The sequence below is a fragment of the Gavialis gangeticus genome, unplaced genomic scaffold (assembly GCF_001723915.1).
Source record: "Gavialis gangeticus isolate Ggan-Ray unplaced genomic scaffold, GavGan_comp1, whole genome shotgun sequence".
Lineage (NCBI taxonomy): Eukaryota > Metazoa > Chordata > Crocodylia > Gavialidae > Gavialis > Gavialis gangeticus.
In genome coordinates, this window is record NW_017729015.1 from 14,637,829 (window position 1) to 14,660,196 (window position 22,368).

At 46.5% G+C, this 22,368-nt stretch overlaps 1 protein-coding gene across 1 annotated transcript; it reads right to left on the minus strand.

The window, feature by feature from the left end:
• Positions 1 to 436: 436 nt before the first annotated feature.
• Positions 437 to 22,303, minus strand: SPOCD1 (SPOC domain containing 1). The gene is made up of 12 exons (XM_019512271.1): positions 22,119 to 22,303; positions 21,008 to 21,113; positions 16,414 to 16,555; positions 13,397 to 13,556; positions 12,015 to 12,131; positions 11,216 to 11,341; positions 10,210 to 10,327; positions 8,033 to 8,177; positions 6,635 to 6,791; positions 5,255 to 5,344; positions 4,408 to 4,594; positions 437 to 2,800 (listed from the first exon to the last, which is right to left on the minus strand). The coding sequence occupies exons 1-12, from the start codon at positions 22,236 to 22,238 to the stop codon at positions 1,956 to 1,958; spliced, it is 2,313 nt and encodes a 770-aa protein (XP_019367816.1). The 5' UTR covers positions 22,239 to 22,303; the 3' UTR covers positions 437 to 1,955.
• Positions 22,304 to 22,368: the final 65 nt, after the last annotated feature.

The following is a 22,368-nucleotide window of genomic DNA, read 5'->3' on the forward strand; positions in this document are numbered from 1 at the left end:
ACAAGTGTTTAAAAGGTCTGCATGCAGCCGGGAGTGGGGAGTTAGCACAGAATGGAGAGCTGTGGCTGGGAGAAAACCGGAGGAAAGGAGGGGAGGTCAGGCAACCCATCGAGGGAAAAGATACCCTGCAGCAGGGCAGCACTCTCCAGAGCACTGTAAGAGTCCTCCCACTCCCTGACCTCAGCTGGGTGCTAACACCCTGCACAGAGGTGCAAACCCTTCTCTTCTGCTGACTCACCCTGACCTCGATCAGCTCAGCCAGCAGTTGTCTGAGCAGAAATCTTCGACTGTGCTGGACAAGAGGATGGTGCTTGAACCACGCGACAAGCCTGGCACCATCTGCAAACTTAGTTGGGACCAACTCCGTCCTGCCCGGCACCTCTCAGCGGCCTGGCTCCACCTCTGTTAAAAAATAAAAGCTAAGAAACTGCAAGGGTGGGGGTTTAACCTTTATATTTATTTCAAAACCACTGCAAGGTCCGTAACATAAAAACAGAACAATCTACCATTCTGGCTTTCCCCCAAGCTGAAGGTCACCTCAGCATCCAGCCTATATTTGAACCCTTGTCTTCTAGCACGGCTGGTGCCTGCTGGTCAAAGAACATGAGAGATTTTTAAAATCCTGTCCTGGGACAATGTAAAATGAAGGAGCCTCAAACAACTGACACACAGTGCCCATCCTCCATGAAGATCCCGAGATTTATGTGCTTAAATAACCACTTAAAAAAATAACCCACAAGTACTATAAATATAAAAAAAAACATTTTGTGTACTTGCACAGTAAAGTTAAAACTGTTAGCAGCTCAATATTATTCTGCCAGTGGGCAATGCTGCTTATGCTCTTATCATTGTTTTAAAAAGGTCCCCTGAAAACCTTTCCTACAGGGTTAAAGTCCAAAGAGCACCAGAGGTCATTAAAAAAAAAAAAAAAAAAGGTCACCCTCTTCTCCTGGAGGTAAATAGTTTCTGAACAGGTACAAAAAATGCCTCAAGCCCTGCCTTGCAAAGTGCTTCCTTGAGTCTCAATGCTCAGAGAAACGGTCCCTCATTCCTTGTTGCAGCCACAGAAAGCAGAGAGAGCAAGTCCCCTCTCAGGTTGAAGCACCATGGCACTTACTCTGTCTCTGCTTCCACTCCCCCCACCAGGTGGCTGCCGACACGCCGAGATGCCTTCATGTTCTTCCATCTGTTCTTGGTGCGGGTGGAATAGCCTCAGAGGCCACCTTGCCTTATGGGCACGTTTCAAGCAATCCGCAACCTCCCAAGCAGTCTATGGGGGACTGTCAGCAAGCCAGATGCTGCACCTTCTAGGAGCAATTGCAAACTTGGTCTTGGGACGATGCTGCTTTCAAGCACAAGGAGCACATTCGGTCAGTCGTGCTGGTGGTTTTCCATGGCGATGAATGCCCAGAATGGGGATTTACTTCCTATACTGTTTGGCATGCTGTGTTTTGATATCAAAAGTGAAACGTTTAACATCCTGAAATCGTAGGGTCCGTGGGTCATCGGCATATCATGTTAATTATTAAACCTTGGCCGTGGTAATATAAATGCCCAACAGCTGTGAAGACAGCACATAAATCGGACTTTATAGTAAGATTTAACTGAGGGGGAAGGGAGGGGTTCTGATCTCTCTATCCATACACAGTCCGCAATATCATATTTTTCTTGATCTACAAGATGGCAAGTCAGTGTTGTTTTAATTATACCAGAGCCAAAAGCACATTACGTTTAGTTGTAATTGGCCCTACGCACGATAGTTAAAAAGCCACTAATCCAATTTGGTTGTTTTTACATTAAGTGTTAATAGGATTTGAAAGCAAGAGAAAGTATGGAACAGGGAGCTCTGTCCAGGAGGGAAGGATGCTAGGAGTGGAAGATGTATTTCCATACGTACACTCAGAATCGCAAGGGTAGAAGGATCATTCAGAGCTGGGGGCACAACTACTTCCATGCTAGGCTGGTGGAAACGTGGATCCTCCTGCCATCTGAGGTGCACCATCGACGGAAGGAAACGGAAAGGTCTGGTTCTGGAGCTGTGAATTCTGCTGCACCAGTGCCTCCAGCTGGTGAATCAGAGACAATGCTTCCTCTATGGGGCCACCTGGGTGGGAGTCTCCAGTCGCAACGGGATTTTGGAGGTGCAAAGCAGCAGAAGACTCGTGGGAATCAGGCTGAGGAAAAAACATGATTGATAATTGGGGAACAGCACACATGTTGGCATTGAAGGCAGCACTGCCACCCTCCTCATCGGGACAACAGGACCATGGATGCAACAGTCCAGTATTCCAGGTCTGGGAGGTGTCTGGTGCTACAACCACCTGCAGCTCCCCCGTCACATCCTGCTGCTCTCCACCAGCTTCCTGATTCACGCAGAAGTGGCCAAGTGAATGGAGAGCCCCATTCTGGATGTATTTGTTGGCTTCCTCCCCTCTGGTTTGGAGGCACGGAGAAGCAGACGCCCCAAACAACGTCTCTTCATGTAAGACGTCACCTGCTGCCACACCGAGAGTGAACATATTCTCAAATGTCAGGAGCTCGGGGCCATGAGAAATCAGTGGGGAACACTCACTGCTAAACAGCAGCTTGCTCAGGGGTGCAGGGGCCAGCTCCTGTCTGCTCCCAGGACTCTGTGGTGCAAGTGGAAAGCATTCGGTCACGAGGTTGGTTTTAAAAGTAACTTTCTTCCTCCTGGTTCCGGTCGAGAGACTGGGCCTTAGGCTCCTCGCAGGGGCCTTTCCAGGAGCGGCCTTTGGGAGGATCAGCCCTAATAATAAACTAGAATGATTTGCTTCAAGACCTATTAAAAGACAGAAACAATGGAATTAAAGAAGGGTTTCCTATTCTCCCCAGCATCCGCCCCTCAGCAATGGTTGCTGGAATCTTCCTAACTTTGGGCCAAATCCTTGCTTTTTGTTCAGCGCATACTGAGATAACCCTGCCCCAAGTTGCCACATATTCACAGATATTTTTACCTATGCTAGCTGGGATAGGCTGGCCTGTCTTATAATCACAGCTCTGACTGAAACCCTATAACAGGAAATCCAAGGTTTTTCAGGCACACCAATACATGCGTACACAAATGTTTGGGGTGCAACTTTAAAGGCTGCTGAGAAAAAAAAATCCCCGCCTTGTTGTTTTCAGTGTTTTATCCCCCAGTAGGTCAGAAGCAGAATCAATCAATACGCCAGCCTGGCTGGTGAATGAGGCGTTTCTTCCTCCAGTGGCGAAACACTGACACTAATTGTATAAACTCACTTTAAGTAAGTAGATTTGCGTCAATGCTGTATGCAAACATGCCATGTCCACCCAGCTGTGACCTGAGGCAAACCATAGCTAAATATAAGGTGGTTTTGCTATGATTTGCAATCCTCCTCACTTGTAGCTGAAAACAACAGGCAACTCATTTCTAATGGCTCAGGTGACATTGAGAGGGCACGGTGCAGGGACGGCTCAAGGGAGCCCTATGTATGGTACCCCTGTACCGCATCAACGCACCTCTAGCCTCCTGCCCCGGGGCGATGGCAGCCCTCTCCAAGGTCCAGATCAGGAACACAAACACTTCTCATTAGAATGATGTGCTTCTCTGCAAGGACTGAGCTCCCACCTCGCTGAGAGGAGAACCAACTTGGGGTCAGTAACCAATGGACTTGGCTGCTTCCTTAAAGGGGCTTGGCCAGTGATGATTACTGGAAACTCTGATCAGCTGCCAGCCTGCACTGAAGTATGCACCGAGCATGATCCCGACAGGGGGATTATATGAAGTTACATCATGTGAGAGATTAGCAGTGGCCCTGACAAACAGAATTTCACATGATGAGGAGCTGTATGGAAACACCCAGTGCTGTGTGACAGGGGTTACATGAGTTTACATTACACTTTATCAGCATGCAAGCTCAAGACCTTTCATCAGCTGTGTGTGTGGTAGCTACCTCAGGGCATGTGATGTGGGGCTGTGCAGGGAAAGGAAAATACCATGTGACATTGGGCCACTCGGGTTTACTACATTTGATTCACTTTTCCCTGACTCTCAGTTTTTGCTAGTGTAAATCCATGGACTTTGGTGGATTTACTTCTGATTGACAGTAGCCTGGCGAGAACCAGGCTCCTCGTGCCCAGGTCATGTTTCAAGTATGATGAGAAAATGCTCCAGAAGACCAGGTACAGCTACGTGATTTTAAGTGCTTGTTATCACACAGCAAGGACACAGGCAGGAAGAGTTTCCTGCGGCCCTCCATAACTTGGCTTTTTCAAGTTTGATGTTCTTTGGGAAATAATTACAGCCTCTTGTGTGCCTAATACCTTGTACAGCCACAGATGACTTTAAATTATTTACAGCGCTGCCAGCCCTGGTCTTCAATGAAAAGAAAGCAAAGTTACTTCACCCAGCTTGCTTCCAGTCCCTACCTGGGCCTCCCTGGGGGTGGAATTTGGCAGGAACGGGCTGGAAGGCTGGCAGAGGCACCAGGAACATTTCCATCTGCTTGCTGTCCACAATGCCATATCTCTGCTTGTTGTTCAAATATGTGTAGAGCATGTTGTAAGTGCCCATGGCCTGGGCCACAGCAGGGCAGAATCGTATCACACTCATCTCCTAAGCAAACAAAAAGAGATCGGGACATTTTGTGGGTTGCCCAAAAACACAACGCGGTGACCAAAGTTCAATGAACAGTAAGTAAGTGCTGTAAAGACAGAGACTGGCTAACACAAGGATACTTAGGCCACAGGCCAAAATGGGCTCAAGCTTAATCTCATTTCAGAGGGGAGCTCCAATTCCCTTATATGATCCAGGCACTGCAGCGGAGGAAAGGGAACAGTGTGTGTCTCCCACTGGTCCACTGCCCGTCTCAGGACCAGACCCTAAACACTGTACAACTTCTACTCGACACTTGCAATGATATAATGTCACTTGCTTCAGCTGAACCAAAAAATCCCACCTGACCATTAAAACAGTCCAGACCACACAGCCCTGTTGGTGGATGTCAGCGCAGCTCGGGGGGAGGAGATGTGGCATGCACAGCAGCAGCAACCATTTCAGCTGTGTGAATGCAGGCAGCTTCTGGCAGCTGCTACCCCAGTTCTGCTCCCATAATGTAAGGTTCGAGAGTTACTGTTGTACCAGTTCCAATATTCAGACCTCTGGGTGGGTATTGGCCCACACACAGACAGAACCAGGACATGCTAGCAAGGCAGTTTCTCCCACAGAAAATTATCCTCAGCAGCACCCCAAAACTCAATCCTTTTGAAAGGATACCTTGGCTTCAGCTGGCCAGATGATGTCTAAAAAATCCCAGACGTCCTCCGGGAGAATACAGCCCCTGGACTGGATCTGTGCTGGTAGAGCCTGCACAAACCAAAAGGGCAAGCATATTAAGATTAGTCATTAGTTGACAACCTGCAGATTTATTCAGGACCTACTCAGGGACCCTCCTATTCAGACTGTTGATTGTTATGACCACGGGTGCTCAACCTCCGGCCCATCGGCCAAGTCTCTCCCATGGAGCCACGGCATCTGGTTGTGGGGCTCCCTACAGGTTGGGAAATATGGCAGTAGGGAAGCAAAGGCATTTAATACCACCACCACCCTCACTGCCAAATTCCCAAGTCCCCCATGACAGGTTGGAGCCAGGTCATGCCCTCTCTCCCTCTGCATGGCCAGACTGGAGCTGGGCCATGCCCCCTTTCTCCCTGTATGGCCAGGGTGGGACTGGGTCACACCGCCTCTCCCCACAGGGCTGAACTGCACACCCTTTCATCCATGCAGTTGAGTCAGGACCAGAGCACGTGGCTGGCTCGAGGCATATCACCTGCCCCCTCTTGCGGGGCTGGGCCAAGTCCCCTTCCCCGACATGGCTGGATTGGGACCAGGCTGGCCCCAGCCCCCTTCGCATGGATCAGGACCACCAGCTGGATGCAGCTCATGGACAGACCAGGCACCGCCTGTCCAGCCCTCTGGGCAAAACAGTTAAGCACCACTGGTTATGACTATTATCACTTACGTTACCAGATATAAAGCCACCTGAAGCATGGCGTCAGTGCATGCATAATATGGTTTAGATCAAAAGCAAACACTGCAACCTGAACCTTTTCTGAGAGGCCCCTTTTGATCCCTCTAACCAGACAAAGTATTACAAGGAAGCATCCTGCATAGGAGCCCTGAGGGCTGTATTAGCTGCTATAAGTGGTCTCTCCCTGCTTTCATTTCCACAGTTCTACTGTTCCACTGCAGTAGCACAAAAATGGAGATCCTTTTAAAGTCCTGTTTGTCGCATCTGCGGGGGCATACATGGAGCAAACTATAAAAGCCCTCAAACCACCGCAGATCCTGAAAGTACTTAACTCATCCCAGGACATTCGCCCTTTTTCCTGATCTCCTTCATCAGTTCCTACTTAAAGTCCCGTTAGCTTCATTGACAGCTGATGGGAGGAACGGCCGGGTAAAAACTGTGCAAGGAGTGCAGGACTGGGCAATAGGATTTTAAACTGCTCAAAAGGATGTGTGAAATATTTGAGCTGTGGTACACAGCCCCTGGAACACCACAGGCAATGGGGGGTGTTTGTTAACAAATGCAGTCCCGCTGATGCAGACAAGAGTTTCTCCTTCCCACTGTATGACAGAAAACAAGGCTCGTACTTGAACAAGGTGGCTGCCGTAGCCTGAAACCAGATACGCTTTGGCTGAAAACTGTTTGATGCTGAACATCTGAATGGATCCTTCCCACAGCACTGTGCTCTTATCCAGGGGCTTCTGCAGCCTTGGCTCCTTCCTGAGGATGCCGGAGGAGACAGGTCTACAAGAAAGCAAGAGGGATTTGCATGTGTTTTGTAGCGGAGCCATCCCTGCAGGTCTGAAAGTTCTGGTTCATACCCATGTTAGTCCTTTTCTCCCTGAGTAATTCCACCTCTTTCTCTGCATGCTCAGGACCCTACAGCAGGGAAAAGGAGATTGCTGGCTGGTCTACCTGGGACCTCTCTTCTATCTTGTAACACATGAATCAGATATACAAAATATGTCCAGTATCTCCCCCACTGGACAGAGAGATCAGAACTTAGTCCCAGCTAAAGGACCTACACATGCTCCTTCCCCCACCCATCTCCTCTTGATAAAGGCCCCAAAGGCTATGGACTAAGAGCAACAGGGAGGATGGGTAACAGGTATGAATTCTATTCTCCAGACCCATCTGTTATCCCCATCCCTCAAGGATGTAAAGAGAGAGAGAGAGTGTGTGTGTGTTACACAATGAAATCCTATGAAATATGAACTTTCATTTCTACCCAAGATCACTTTTACAATCTTTTCTCCAGTGCCTGATGAAGGGTGTTTGTGCCTGAAAGCTTGCAATTAAAGATTTTTTTGCAAGAATCTTGTTGGTTTAATAAAAGATACCAGCTCTACCACGAGCCCTGATTACCTGTGCTATGGTATAACATTCACTGTATTAGATGGGGCAAATGGTCCATCTCGTTCAGCATCCAGCCACCACCTAATGCTTTAAAGTGAGGGAAACCCCCACCCCATCCCAGTAACGTAAAAAGCCAAACAGGCATGCTCAGTTTTCCCTGAAGCCACTGGTAATTGGTTTAAGCCAGGAAGCATCAGTTTGGATCTGCCTTTGGATCTTTCAAGCTCGTGATGTGGACAAGGGGAGATGTATGGGCACTTTTAGAAGCTGGTGAAGAAGTGAAGACAGCCACAGCCCACTGATTTCAGGACCTTCCTGCTAATTCCTGGTAGAACTGCCTGCACTCAGCTTTTTGCACCTCATTAATGTTGGGTACTTACTCAGCCCCTGGGCTCAGCCAATGCTCAGGTGTTTACACCTCTTTAAGACTGGGTATCTTGTTACTCAGAGCACTCCCCCCTCTAACAGCACCTCTGAAATGGACTGGACCTGGTCCCTTGCACAGCTCAGCAGCTCAGGTAGAAGTAACCCCACATTTTCCGATTGCCACAGGAATCTACTACTTACAGTTCAGACTGAACTAGGGAAAAGCAAAAAGCAAATCTCGGCCTCCCCACTCCCACACTGACCTCTTGTTCTCCGAGTGTTGGCTCCCTCTGGCTGAACAGACTCTGGTTGAATGTAATTTTCTGAAGAGCTCTGCTTCCTTCTTCTGAGAGAGAGATTTGTTCCTTGGTGGGTTAAACCCTTCTTTCCCATCAGGGCCTGGCTGTGCTGTAAAGTCAAAGGGAAATGGGATGCTTCTGTGGCCTCTGAGCACATTCATCTCTTACAAAATGGCTTTCCAATTCAAGCAGAAGAGATGAAATACAAACTGCCTTGGAACTAACACTGTTTATCCCATCACACAACCTGTCAAGCTCCCCACATCGATGCCTTTAAATTCTGGGATTTTAAAGCTCCCTCAGTCTGGGTAGTTCCAGGCACCGTTTCATTCTCTGGTCTGCAGGCTCACTCCCTGGGCACTCTTGTCTGATGACCTTCTCAGAAGTGGTCCCCAGTGGTCCTGTTGCCTCTAGGCTTTCTCTGCCCTTTGCATCTGTGTGTTTTTAAAACCCACCACTAAAAAGTGTAGTCCCTGCTCCTGCTCTTCATTCCTTTCCTCTGCAGACAAGGGCTAAAAACAGACATGGGGGTTTATCCCCGGACTGACTGTCCCAGCCTGTTACTCCCAGCAAAATAGGTCTGGGACAGTCATTTATACACCAGTTTGAATGACAACTAACTCAAATCAGCCTCTACTGCAGGGGTGGGCAAAACGCAGCCTGGGGGCCAGATGCCGCCCACCAGGCTAGTCTATGCAGCCCACAGGGCCCCTAAAAAATTTAGAAAATTAGTATCTCTCTGTCCCCGGCTGCCTGTCACAAGGGCCTCAATGGCTTGCCAAAACTCAGTAAGCGGCCCTCAGTCTGAAATAATTGCCCACCCCTGCTCTACTATCCCAGGGCAAAGTGTTAATTCAGACACTTCACTGGTACTTAACAAGGGACAATGCACTTGCTCATCTGTAGGATCCAAGGATAAAAGGCTCACCACCACCCCCGCCCACAAGTCTAACATCTGTTTTTAGTGAATTGGAGCATAATGATTTTACCCCACTTTTGTCCTGCTATGGAATGGCTCATTCACTATGTATATATCAGCAATCCCTCCCACTCGAGGGTGATTGTCTTGTATCATTGCTTTATCTGTGGCTCCGAAGATGGCTGACAAGGCTGATCAGGGATTAGCAGACTCTGTTGCTAGCTCATTCATTAGTTAATAGTCTGTAAGCATCACCCCATTCCGCGGTAGACACACAAGCACCAGATGCCACCTGCCCCGATTTAATAGGAGGAGTGTGAATATAGTGAAAACAACCTGAAGAGCATAAGAGCATAAGCAGAGTTGGAATTCTTAAGTTATACCTACAGGGGTATAGGTTGTAGCCGTGTAGGTCTAAGGACATAGGCAGACAAGGTTCTTTGGGTGAATCTGATATCTTTTATAGTTGGTCTAATAAAAGATATCAGATTCACCCAAAGAACCTTGTCTGCCTAAGTTATACGTAAAAGGCAAGGCTCTTTGAGTAGATGTGATCTCTTTTATTAGACCAACTTCAAGTCTCTTCCTATGCCTCAAGAAGGGTGACTGCACCTGAAAGCTTGCTAAGAATTTTTTTCCAACTACTCAGTTGGACTAATACAAGAGATTACATCTACTCAAAGACCCTTGCCTGCCTATGTCCTTAGACCACCACAGCTACAACCAACAACCCAGCAACTTGTAAGTTATACATAGGTGCCTCAAACTGTCCCATCGCCAAAGATAACATTTACCCAGGATACCAGCAAACAAAGTCTCAGCTATACTGCACTTGCTGTTTATGTGCCATAGACTTATCCCAGCTGCCAGCATCTGGCATGGAACAGGTTGGGACTAAGAGGGAGGAGAAAAGGGTGCTCCCCTCTCTCTAGTATTAGCGTGAGTCCCCATGACTTCTTTCTTGCTATTTCCCTGGGCTTGCTCATACAGGTGTTTTTATAGGTGAACTTAGTGACCACAAGAGTGACTAACCAAGAACATTAGCTTGGCCTAGGTATTCCAAGAAGATACTACTGCCCTGACCAGAAACGTTCTTTGTTGGGACACCTGAATAAAATGTATCAAATTGTTAGATGGATTTGTGATGTGGAAAAAGGTTAACTTCAGGAAAAATGTAAGCTCTCAGGCTAAGCGACGGTATCCTTTCTCCCAGCTTACTTACCAGTACAGATATGGCAGTCCAGGTCCAGTAAGTGACTTTTATGCTGGTCTGTGGTGTCTTTTTCAGACTCTCTAGCAGGCTGGGGAATAGGCTGCATCTCCATACATAACACTGATTCCTAAAGGAAACGTACAAGTTAGCCACATGTACAGGTGGGACTTTATTTGTACTCAGGCTATGCCCCTTAACAGTGTTATTGGAAGTAATGGCTTAGTATCCATTCAGACTCTTCTCGTTCACCCCCTGGTTTCACCCATGGTCCCAAGACAGGGTAGGGGGAGGCCATCATGGCACGGGGCAATACCTAGGTTCACTCTGGTAGATGCTGCCTTCCATCTTTCAAAGAAGCCTTCAAACCACAGTCCAAACCAGGCCTCTTAGCAACGAACTATCAGTTAACCATAACCTTTTGCTGAAAAGATGGAGACACCCCATCTACATACCACAGAATATCCATCCCCTTTATAATTAATCCAAATGGTTCAACACATTTGTACAGGAAGAGACTCTGATCTACTCGCCCATAGCTCCAGTGATGTCCTTTTTAAAAATAAACTGGGTGAGGGGATACAGCACTAACCCGGACTCATCACAAGTCAGATAAGCAGCAGCATGTAAGCTTCCTTATCTCAATGGCCTGAAGTCAACCTGCATTCCTCCCTGCAGGCCCTCACCCCTACTGCACAGTGTTTTTAGGAAGGCTAATGTCTTCATTACATTAGAACAAAACCATCCATCTTGTTTTTATCATAACTTCAGGATCGGAACAGCAGAGTCCAATGGAAAAAAAAAAGCTTTATGCTAACCTGCTGTCCATTAGTCAGCCTGTCACGCCAACCAACCCACTAAACTGAAAACCACTTGCACAAAGATTCAGACACCAGAAATTGGCATTTTAAGCTTCAGTGAACAAGATGGTTTCAAACAGTTAGGACTTCCCCTTGCCTCTCCCTTTATATCTTACCAGGCAGGACACTGAGTAAATTTACTCTGCTCAAATACTCACAAACAGGTCTTCCAAGGTGACGTTCTCTTCCAACTCTCTGTGTATCTCTATTTCTCCTTTGTGGGTCAGTTTTGTGGAGCAACGTATTGGTGCTTCTTGCTGCTGTTTCTCTATCACCTCCAGCACCTGGAAGATTCACTGTGAAGTGTATGGACCCCAGAGGGCATCTTTTGGTTGCAAAAATACATTTTTTAGAACTGATAGAGGTCAAAACCAAAATGAAAACGCAGTGTCTGAAGTCATGCATTCCTGCACCGAGCCCTGTGCATGCCGAGAAGAGGCAGTGCATTACTTCAGCCTGGCTCACCAGCCGTGGCTCCTGGGTGCTGAGCACCTGCTAATTTTTTCGGTGGGTGCTTGAGCCCTGGGGTACCCATGGAGCTGGTGCCCATGCCCCAAACTGTCCAGTGCCCAAGAGTCATCCTTCCCCTCTGCACCTCAAGTCTGACACTGTTAAGGAGTCTCTCACTGTTAAGAAAAAAGGATCGCAGTTATGTAAACCTCATCGCACCGTACAAGGGAAGCCAATGGTTAGCAAGCTCCCTGTAGCAGCAGTGAGAAGAGCAGTACACCATTCTGTTATCATGCTTTTATAAAAGGCTACAAAAAAGATAAACAGATTAGGAAGAGGCAAAGCAATCAAAGCATCAGGCCTCTCAACTGATGTGAAGTTAATGCCCCTAAGTAGCACAGAGCAGCTATGACTCTGGCTTAGGTCATCTGCATTACTGCCAGTCCAAGGGATGGGCACGTCACAACTGCAAAGGCCTGACGTTGCAGCTGCAGTGGACTGACTTACCTGCTTGTGCTCCCTGGCTCTCCACTCTGCCAACTCCTTTGGTGCCATCTCCAGGGAATTCATTTGAACCAGGCACTGTGGCGTCACCTCACCAAGAACCACCTGCTGGAAGAGGAGCTGAAAGCACAGAAAATGGTGAAGCAAAACAAGGGCTGTCTGCAGTCAGCTCTGCTTCCAAAGATCTCCCTCTTTCCATCCCCTGCTAAATAAGTATTTCAAAGCCTTTATCACATTACTTGGCAAAGTCGTCTAAACTCCCAGCAGGGCTCAAATGCAGATGGGTTGTGTCATGCCAGGAATTATATATGGGCCTGAATTTCCCCAGACAGCAGCTTCAGATGACAGGTATATACACCAAGGCAGGCCTGATTTCATACGCTGTGCAGCAGATACCCAGGTGGGTGGAACCGAACAAATGTCTTTACCCAATTGCAATGGAAGTAAAATGAATAGACTGTAGGCAGGGTATGGGCCACTAGTGATGAACAAGGGTCTACTTAACTCACAGTGAGATTAAGCCATTTTTACAGCTTGGTTGCAACATGAGAGCTGATTTTGCGGGCATTTCCCAGCAGCCCCGCCCCTGGCAGCTGATTGGCAGAGAGGCATATACCACATAATTTGATTGCAAATTCCGTGAAAAGTAAATTATATCATATAATTTAGCATATTATTATAAACCTGAATATTAGATTTAAATCTCAATGTAAATATATTATCAATATAAATGCATATATAATAGGAATGGTAACTCATATCATAATCATTTATGATTATATATAGCGTTCTACAAAACGTTTAGAAATACTAATGAATGCTCACCTTAATAGAAACATTTGCGCTTCACTGACTGGTGCCTTCACTTCGGTCCATGTCGCTGGCAGACAGTAACTCTCAATCACGTGATCTATGGCTGCGGCGATTGTTGCGTTGTCTTTGTATTGCGGTAAGTATTGGGATACGCTAAAACAGTGTATTTTATGAATACGCCGGGGGGGGATTTTTTAGGTTGATTCATGAGACATTGCAGCCAATGCAATATTTCCTGGTGATGGCAGGCAACACCATTTACACAAAATCCACAAAACTGTGAATTAAGTAGACCCCTAGTGATGAATTAAGAGGTGCCTTGGTACCCTACATAAAGTTTCTAAGGGTCACGGGGGGTCCAAGAGCGGGATGCCTAGACATATTGTAATGCAGGCTTCTTCCAGCAGCGAACAGAATGAGAGTAAGGCTGGAGCATTTCTGTCTGTGCTTAGGCCTCTTGTTCTATACAGACACATGTTTAAAGACATCTGTCCACCACTTCTCATTTAATAATGCAGAACACTAGCAAAAGAGTATTGGAAAGCATTTGGCAGCCTGTCTCCATCTGTTACCTTATTTTTTGGTGCTCGCAGGTTGAAGAGGAGACTGCGGTACTTTTTTTTATAGCGCTGGTCAACACAAAGGAAGAGGCGGAATATTTCCTTCTCAATATTGTTTGCTAATCTCATTATCGTGTCTTCGGGGACATCCAGATCAAGAGATTCCTCCAACCTGGAGCACAGTAAGCAAGAACTAGTTGGACATACCAGAGCGGCTTGATACCTGGGAATTGGATTTCCAAACCGGCATGCTTTCTTCAGTTAAAACTCCAAATAAATGGGCCTAAGAAACCTCCACTGAACCTGAAACAGTCTGTGAGCAGGGGATTTCAGAAAATGAACCTTCCCACCGTTTCAAAGGGAAACCATTGACATGGTTAAACAGTTTGTTCAAACTATACAGCCATGTCAGAAACCCTCAAATAATTCAACTTGCTTATGCTCACATTACACACGGGGCAACTGCCAGCTGTGCGTGCAACAGGATCTGTTCCCGCACCCCAAGGCAGGTACATGGGGAGCAGAGGTGTATCCAGAGAGGTGCACTGGTGGGTGCACTTGTATCCCTCTGTGATTCCTGGTCCACCCAAAATTTAAAACCAGCTTCCTGGACAGGACAGCAACGTGTCTAGCCAAGTGGTGCTACGGGGGTCAACTGACTTCATTGCTCATTAAAATCTACCTGATCCCTTCTAAACTCTTCATTCCACAGGGTTTAATGACCTTCTCCCCTGTTTAATGGTCTTGATGTTCCACCAATCAAGCTACCCTTTGTTCTAAAATTCTGCTGTCTGTTCGCTGCTCCTGGTAACAAAGCTCCTATTTTTTAACTCAGTCCAACGAAGTTACATTTGTTCACTCTTAAACTGAATAATTCGGTGCCAGACCCCTCGTGTATTAGTAAAATTTCTGGTTTATTTTTAACTGGAGAAAACGTACGTGCTGTTTTATACACGATGATGCATCTCACTATCTGCAACCCCCCTTTTCAAAATTCCAGATATGCCCATGATGAGGGTATGTGATAAACTTCCAGAGTAGGGGTTAACAACCTTTTTTAGACTCAAGGCACCCCTCAATACACTCAGAGCAGCCATCAGAAAATACCAGCTCTTAGTTTTCACTCGTTTTTCAACTACAGACAAATACTAGAGCAGTTCCTTTGTTGCACAGAACACAGGCAAACCACAGCAGGTCAGAATGTTTTTAACACTGTGGATTCCTATTTGAAACCTCTGGGTTTATCTTGTGAATCATGTTTACACACCTTGCAGTGCTAATATTGCATAGCGCCCCATTGTATCCTTGAAAGGACCTTGAAGGCACCCCAGGGTGCTGCATCCTCCTGGCTGAGAATCACCTTCCCAGAGAATATGAGAGAGTAAAGAATCGGAAAGCAGGAGGAGGGATTGAGGAAACAAACGGAGGAAAAGAAGAAAAGAAAAAAAAAACAATTCTACAACATCTCTGCTGGAAAGGGGATAGAGCATGGCCAGAGGATACAGTCCTAAATCTCATATCTGTGGGGGCTCAAGTGAAAGAGTATAAAGCTCTTAAACCACTGCAGGTGATGGAAAACCGTGTGGGTATAGTGCCATAAAGCCAAATTATTTTTTCACAATGGAATCACCGGGGTACACAGCAACAGAACAAGCTGAAAATAGGACTATAAATCCAAAGAAGTTCGAGAGCCACTGTCCCAGGGGAATGGCACTGTATCTCCAAGCAATAATTTCCATTTAAGCATGGGGCCCTCCTATCTCCTGTACTCCAAGCATCTCACTTTTTCAATACCTCATTGTAACCTGACCTCCAGCATAGAGAAGTCTACCTAAGAAACACTAACAAAGACCAGGCTGGTCAAAAACCTGCATTCACTAGGTCAAATTAATATTCTGGTTTCAAATGTTGTGGATAAATGTACTGCTCACAGAAAAGAAGTTTAAACTGCAGTGGCCACGTGCATTTTCCCTAGACAGTTTTGCCAATGCCATTCCACTCCAGGTGCAGCGCTCTCCCCATTTTACCCCTTGGACTGCCACACACCTGACAATGGCCAGTGGTGGGTGGTTTCTGCTAGGTCAGGCCAACCTTTCTTGCCTTGCAAACAAAAGGGGAATGGGAAATGTTTCATGAACTTCACAGAGCTTTGTACCAGGCCCTCTATGAATAAAAGCTGAGCATCATGAAGCGAGTTCAAATTACTATGCCAGACAGCGGGAAATCAGGCTTTCTGCCATGTGCCACCAAATTCATTTCCACCTGTGACTTAGTAAGAGTTTGAAGCTAGCAGCTCTTCAGTTCTTGAATTCTACTGCATTAACCTCACTGCACCTCACCGCCCTGATCCAATTTGCTGTGCAATGGCATAACCTTCTTACATGATTACCTGATAAAGAGCTAAGCCTGCTAAATGAATAAACATGAACACTAGCAACAAAGAGCTAACAAATGGAGCAATCTACCGCAATAAATAATTCCGGTGTGCATATGCTTCTGCCAGCACTTCACTCCATATGTAACGTGCTGAGTCCCAAATAAAATATGATTTGTCTTCAAGGGCTGCATTTTTCAGCTCCTACCCCAAAGATCCTCAAATCAACTGGGGCTGGTTGTGCTAAAGCAGCAGCCCATTCGCCGCAGGTGGTAAGAAGAGGTTCACAGCACTCATGGACAGGCCCCTTTGGGTGACTGAGGAATTGCACAGAGGGATGCTGAAGGGAATCCCACCCCATTTCTCATTGAAAGGAGACAGTTGATGCAGGACTAAAGAGGAGTTTAAGTAAAGAAAACTGAGGGCCTCCCCTACAAGAAACAAGGAGAGGCTTGTTCTGAGTGCTGCGTGCTTAAAGACTTATTCTGCTACAGAATAACTGGAGTCAAATTCACAAAGAAGTTTCTGCTGCCTTGGCATCTAATGAGCACCAACCCTCACATAAGACTTTGCTCAATAACTGCATGTGACTTTTATGCAGAATGTCCCCAGCCCTCTTTTTATCCTTGTTCCTATCACGTATGAGCAACTTCACCTTTTCTGTAGCATCCCACGCAGTGAGTCAATTACTTTAACCCGAATTTGTTCTGCAGACAGCGGCAAACTAGGAACAGAAACTGAAGCTTCCTTAGGGAGAGATCTTGCCCTTCTCCTCCTCCTCTTCTCATTATCATCATCTTAAAAAGAAAAAAGGAAGCACCAAGATCTCAGACACTCTCCTGGAAATGCTGGCAGGAGAACCATGGGGTTAAGCCAGTGGTTCTTAACCTTTTTTAAACTCATGGTACCCCTCGGAAAATGTCAGATTTTAATTTTTGCTCAGTATCTGACTCCAGAAAAATACTTGAGCAATTCTTCTGCTGCAGAGAATTCAGCAAGATCACAACAGTTCAGACTGCTTTTGATGCTGTGGATTCCTATTCGAAATGCCTGGGTTTATTTTGTGAATCACGTTTGTGCACCTTGCAGTGCTAACACTGTGTGGCACCCTGCGGCACCCCTGAAAGGGTCTTAAGGCACCCCAGGGTGCCATGGCACCGTGGCTGAGAATCACTGGGTTCAGCTTTTGTTTGGACAGAGCTGTACAAAAGGAATTGCATTTCACCATGCAATAAAAAGACTAATTCTTTTAATTAGTTTTGGGGGGTGGAACATGAACTCAAAACGATGGAAAAATTCCCCATGTTGTACCTGAACCCACATTCTTGAAAACAGCGGCTCTGAATTTCAAGCAGCTAGATAATGCCAGTGCAAACGGCACTGCTTTCTGTCTAGCAGCATGGAATCCACCATAAAAAGGGATCCTGGCATTCCACAGAACGGGTATTGGGTAAGTTGCTATAAACACAGAAGGACATAGCACCACGCGCTGTATAACTAAACTGCACCGTTCATTAATTCTTCTAACTGCTACTTATACTAACTTATCTTAACTGTTTCGATTCTGGCTCTCCACTTCTGTATCTTGATGGCCACGATCACCCAATGATACAGTAAAACTGCATCACAGTGCTGTGACATGACTCAGTGCAGAGTAATGCCTGACATACCTGACACCCTGTGACACAGGTGCCGATAGTAAACTGGTTAATTGGTTTACCGCTTAAACTAGGAAGGGTGGCCACAAAGAAGACAAGGACTAGAGGAGACTGGACAAGCACCTAGTTGGGGTCATCTGACCCCAGCGCTCTTTCCTGCCCAGGGCAGGGAGTCAGACTCAATGACCTACTGAGGTCCCTTCCGACCCTCACACCTCCGAATCTATGACTTACAGAGAGGCATGGAAAAAGGTCACATTCGTGAGTGATGTAGCTAAATTAAAATCCAAGGCAAAAAAGGAAATACTAAGCTGCAGCAGCTTCACTCAAAGAACATTACACTCTTGGAAAAACACAAAGGGGATTGAAGCTGATGTGAATACAGACCTTCCACGCCTGCAAGGAAAACATGTGCACCTTCCTATAAATTGCTACAAGCAGGAGCAGAACCTTGTGACCTATTCAAGGGTTTCCAGTAGGTCTTGTCAGGGGGTATCTACTGCCCCCTCCCAGCTTGTCTGTAATGGCAGAACAGATCGTGTGATATCATTACCTTAACAAAGCAAAAGCAAGGGGTGACCCTCTGGAGGGTCTGGAGCAAAGATTTCCCCCTATTCGTGGGACAGGTGAATGGGCAGATTACTCCAAAGCTGTGACCTGTGGCATTCGGTTACAGCTTCCCAATACTGCTCCTTCCATTGCACACGCTGGAAAATTCTCCCTGACATCATTCAATCCATCCAAGGAGCAGCACTGCTTTATCTTTTTTAGGATTAAGGTCTAATCTATTTATAGCAACCGGAGGCTGCATGTGCTTCAGGACGAGACTGCTGCTCATCTGCTACCTGGGGAATTATGGGGCTGCGGTTATAAATAAAACAAAGGTCACCTACACATCAATCAGCAGAAAAGCAAGATCTTCCTTGCTAGCTGTAGAAATGCTACCAACAAAGTTAGACCACCGCAGGGAACTGTTAGTGATCCCCTGTGGCAACTACCTTCCTGCTGACAGACAGTGCCAACAAGTGAAACAACTTCATTTCTGTACTGCCTGCTAAGACAGCGAGTGCCCAAGTCAATTCTGCTGACTTTACTAACGAAGGGCCCGGTTCTGCAAATCCCACATCCTTGGCCTACTACTTACTCGTGACCTCAGTGGATTCCCTGCCTGAGGGAGAACTAGTCAGTGTGAGGCAGGGGTACAGGCCTAGACTCCAAATTAATTTTTATTCTTGCTTTCTCTGCAGACCCAGATGCTAGTAGCAAATTGGGTTCATTGCCTTTTCAAGTACTGCCAGCAGAATTCAACCCCCAGGCAGAAACTTTATTATTGGAGATAAACAGAGGCAGGAGGAACAAGCCTGAATTGTCAGACTCTAAGCAGAGATGCTAGCCATTAAAGAAAACTCCTTTCAACTTATAAACTGAGCAAACACGCTTAGAACTCGGTGGGTGCGTCTACACGTGCATTAAGGCGCTTTTGCTAATGTGCATTAAATTTAGTGCCTCCAATGTGAGGTACTAAAGAAATGACCACGAGGCTGCCTTAATGCGCAGTAATGAACATGCACGGTTTTTAAGTGCAGGGGCCTATTTCACTGCGCATTAGCATAATTGTGGGGTTTTTTATGTGATGCTTTGATGAGCAATAAAATAAGCTACTGCACATTAAAGTGTACGTGTAGACGCACCCAGGGAGACTGAAAAGAAAGCCCCAATCTGACTTGACAGCCTCTCTTCTGTGCATAACAGCACTTGAACAGTTCAGAAACCTTGAAGCATTTTATCATCCCACTGCTAGTCCAGTGATAATAAGCTCGCTGCTTAACAATCCTGCCATTCTGGAGGTGGAGGACCCATGCCTCTTAAAGTTCCTTCCCCAAAGAGACAACACAGCTAGCAAATTCTCTTTCATGTAGAGTAGGAGGATGGATACAGGGATTCAAGCTGCCTGAATAATATTCCAAGGTTTCTGCTGCTGTAATTACGTTATTGTTCTAAGCACAAGTCTCAGGATGGGTGTCATTATGCCATGAAACGGTCACACCATGAGCTCAGGCTTTGCTGCACGACTCTGACTCACAACTCCCAGACCTGTGACAGTTACCTGCTACTCAGGCAGCTTATTCAGCAGCGAATACATCATACTAAACCATGCTGGTGCTTGGTGCTGTGAACAAATGGATTCAATGTGAACGGTGATTCAAATGCAGATCCTGCAAGGACTGACCAGGGACTGGCTCAGCCCAATCTCAGTCTATAATGGCAGACAACAGAGACGATGCAACCTAATGCCAGTATGCAGACAGTTAGAATCCACCTAATTGGATCCTCCCTTGTCTTTCCTCAAGTTGTTTCTCAAAAGTGAACTAATGTAGAATACCAAAAGTTGTCATTTGGCTTCAGGTTCAACACCCCTTTGAGGGAAAAAAAAATCTCCATCTCGTAACTACTGTTTTCTCCTCTCTAAATACTCAGGTAGAAGATACCTGTGCTCCTATTGGTGTCTTTTTCCTACATGGACAGTTTACTTCACAAACATAAGGGCTACAATCTTAATTATCTGAATAAATAAAGCTTAGATTCCAAAGCACAAGTATCCAGATTCTCAGGAAAAGTAATGGTAACCCAAACTGGCAAAAGTTAGCCCAATTTGACCCCTGGGAAAAAGCTAATGGATCACTAGGCATGCTCTTTTTTGCTCCACAACAAGTTGAAACCTCTCTTGTCCAGCAGTCCTTGTGAAGGATGGGCTGCCACATGGAAATAATTCCTCTGGATGGACTGCCACTATAGGAAGCAGAAGATCTGAACACAACAAGAGGGGAGGGGAGCCAGGTGTCCAAGTGGAGTGGTCGCTCCTTAAGGAGACGATCCTCCAAGCCCAGAGGAAGGTAATCCCCAGGAGGGTCAAAGGGGGCAGGAGAGCATATAAGCCTCCATGGCTCACTAAAAACATCCAGGAATGTCTCCTTGCCAAAAAGGAGGCTTACTCCCAATGGAAAGGAGGGGTCATCACTAAGGAGGACTATTCAGCAGTTGCTCGGGGATGTAGGGGGATGGTTAGGAAGGCCAAGGCAGAGATGGAACAGGGGCTGGCTTCCCGGATTAAGGACAACAAGAAGTCCTTTTTTAAGTACATAGGGAGTAGAAAGAAGGCCCCAGGAAATGTGGGGCCCTTGCAGGACAAGACGGGGAATCTGGTTGTCACGCCAGACGACAAAGCCAACATATTTAATAACTTCTTTGCCTCTGTCTTCCTCAGTAAGGACCAGAACTGCCACCTCCCTGCTGGGCCCCCGGGGGAGGCTCACCAGGGCCTTCCTGGGAGCCTTTTACTTCCTGTGGCCAACCCATTATCCGTATCAGCCGGGCAGTCTTCCTAAGCAGGCTTGCAATCACCTTGCTTGCCTGCAGCTGAGCGGCAGCTTCTGAGGTTTGCCACCTGTTACACCTCCTTTCTGGCAGGCTTGCAACCTGCTCCAAATGCAATACAACAAAGAACACGAACAAGCCCAGCTAACAACAGTGAGAACACAATGGCTAGGCTGTCTGGCCACCTGTTCTGCGTTTCAGTGTGTAACAACTTACCTGAGTTCAAAGGCCTTTGCCAAAGCACATGTGCTGCATACGGTTTCTGGAGCCACTTTGTTTTCTTAGGCAGCGCTGCGTTATAGTTGCTGTCTTTAATTTCCTTCTATGGCAAGGAAGAGATAAGAAAAAAGAGGATGAAATGACAAAGGGATATGGGAGAATTCATGACAGATGTGCACAATCACTCTTGCTAGCACAACATTCAGCAACACAACGGCAAGTACCTAACTGCAGGCATGTTTCCAACCCTAATCAGGCACTTCTTTGAATTACTATTTTCTTTAACCTGAAACCTTCACAAGGCCAAAACTCCCATTAAAATCAATGTATGTTTTGCCAAAGTAAAGACCGCAGGATTCAGCCCTAGACAGCTCCCAGTTCTAAAGAGACTTCTGAAGTCAACAAGCCCATTATCAACCAGGATTTCCCCCCTGCAATAATCCAGCTGGGATTTTATCTAATCTGCTGGTGACTCATTCCCTTCCCTAAACTATGCATCCCATGTACTACACACCCGAACGCAGTTCAGTGTTCTGCTTAGAGTATCTTTTGTTCATAGTCTCTATCTTGAGAGACTGTGGGTAGTGTCAGCACACTGTTATTTGTTTTACTGTTTCTCTCCTACTGAAAACAACCTCTCTTTCCTATTTATACCTTCCAAATACCTGAACAGTGGCATCATATCCTTGTTTTGCAACAGGACACCTGTCCATTAGCAAGGCCAGTTCAAGCAGAACTGGGATTTCCTGCATATGCATTCAACTGGATTCCCCCAGCCAGCTCCACGATCCAAAATACAATGTGCAAGCCCCCTCCACCCCCTGTCCTTGAGGTTGCAGCTGTGAAGGCATTGTTCTAAGATGACAAAAAGCATCACGTGACAGTCAGCAGCTGGTAACAATTTTGGTTTGCTAGGGACCTTGGGCAGACTCAAACTAAACGATCTTGAGGTCAGAGGTAGAAGAGCACAGGATCAGCCTTCTGGGTCCTCACTCTGTGCTTCACTTTAAATTTGCATTTGGGAAATCAGATGTCCCCAACTCCTCGCTGTCCCCAACTCCCTTTCCCCCTGGGTTAGGTGAGGAGGATGCTGTGAAAGGTAAAATACCTGAGCAGGCTGCAAATCAGCAGCTCCCTCATTTGACATATGCTCTGATCCCTCCAGCCTCGCTCTCTTACATCCCCTCAGAGCCTTGCTGCTGGTCACTCCCCAGTTCGGCTTAGACATTTTCTAAAAGAGAAAAACATCACCATTGACCAAGATGTTTTCAAAATGGAAAACAAGTGTTCAATGAAACACTCACTGTCCCCTAGTTCTACCTGCCCCTATTGAAACCACGTTGAACAATCCTATTTTC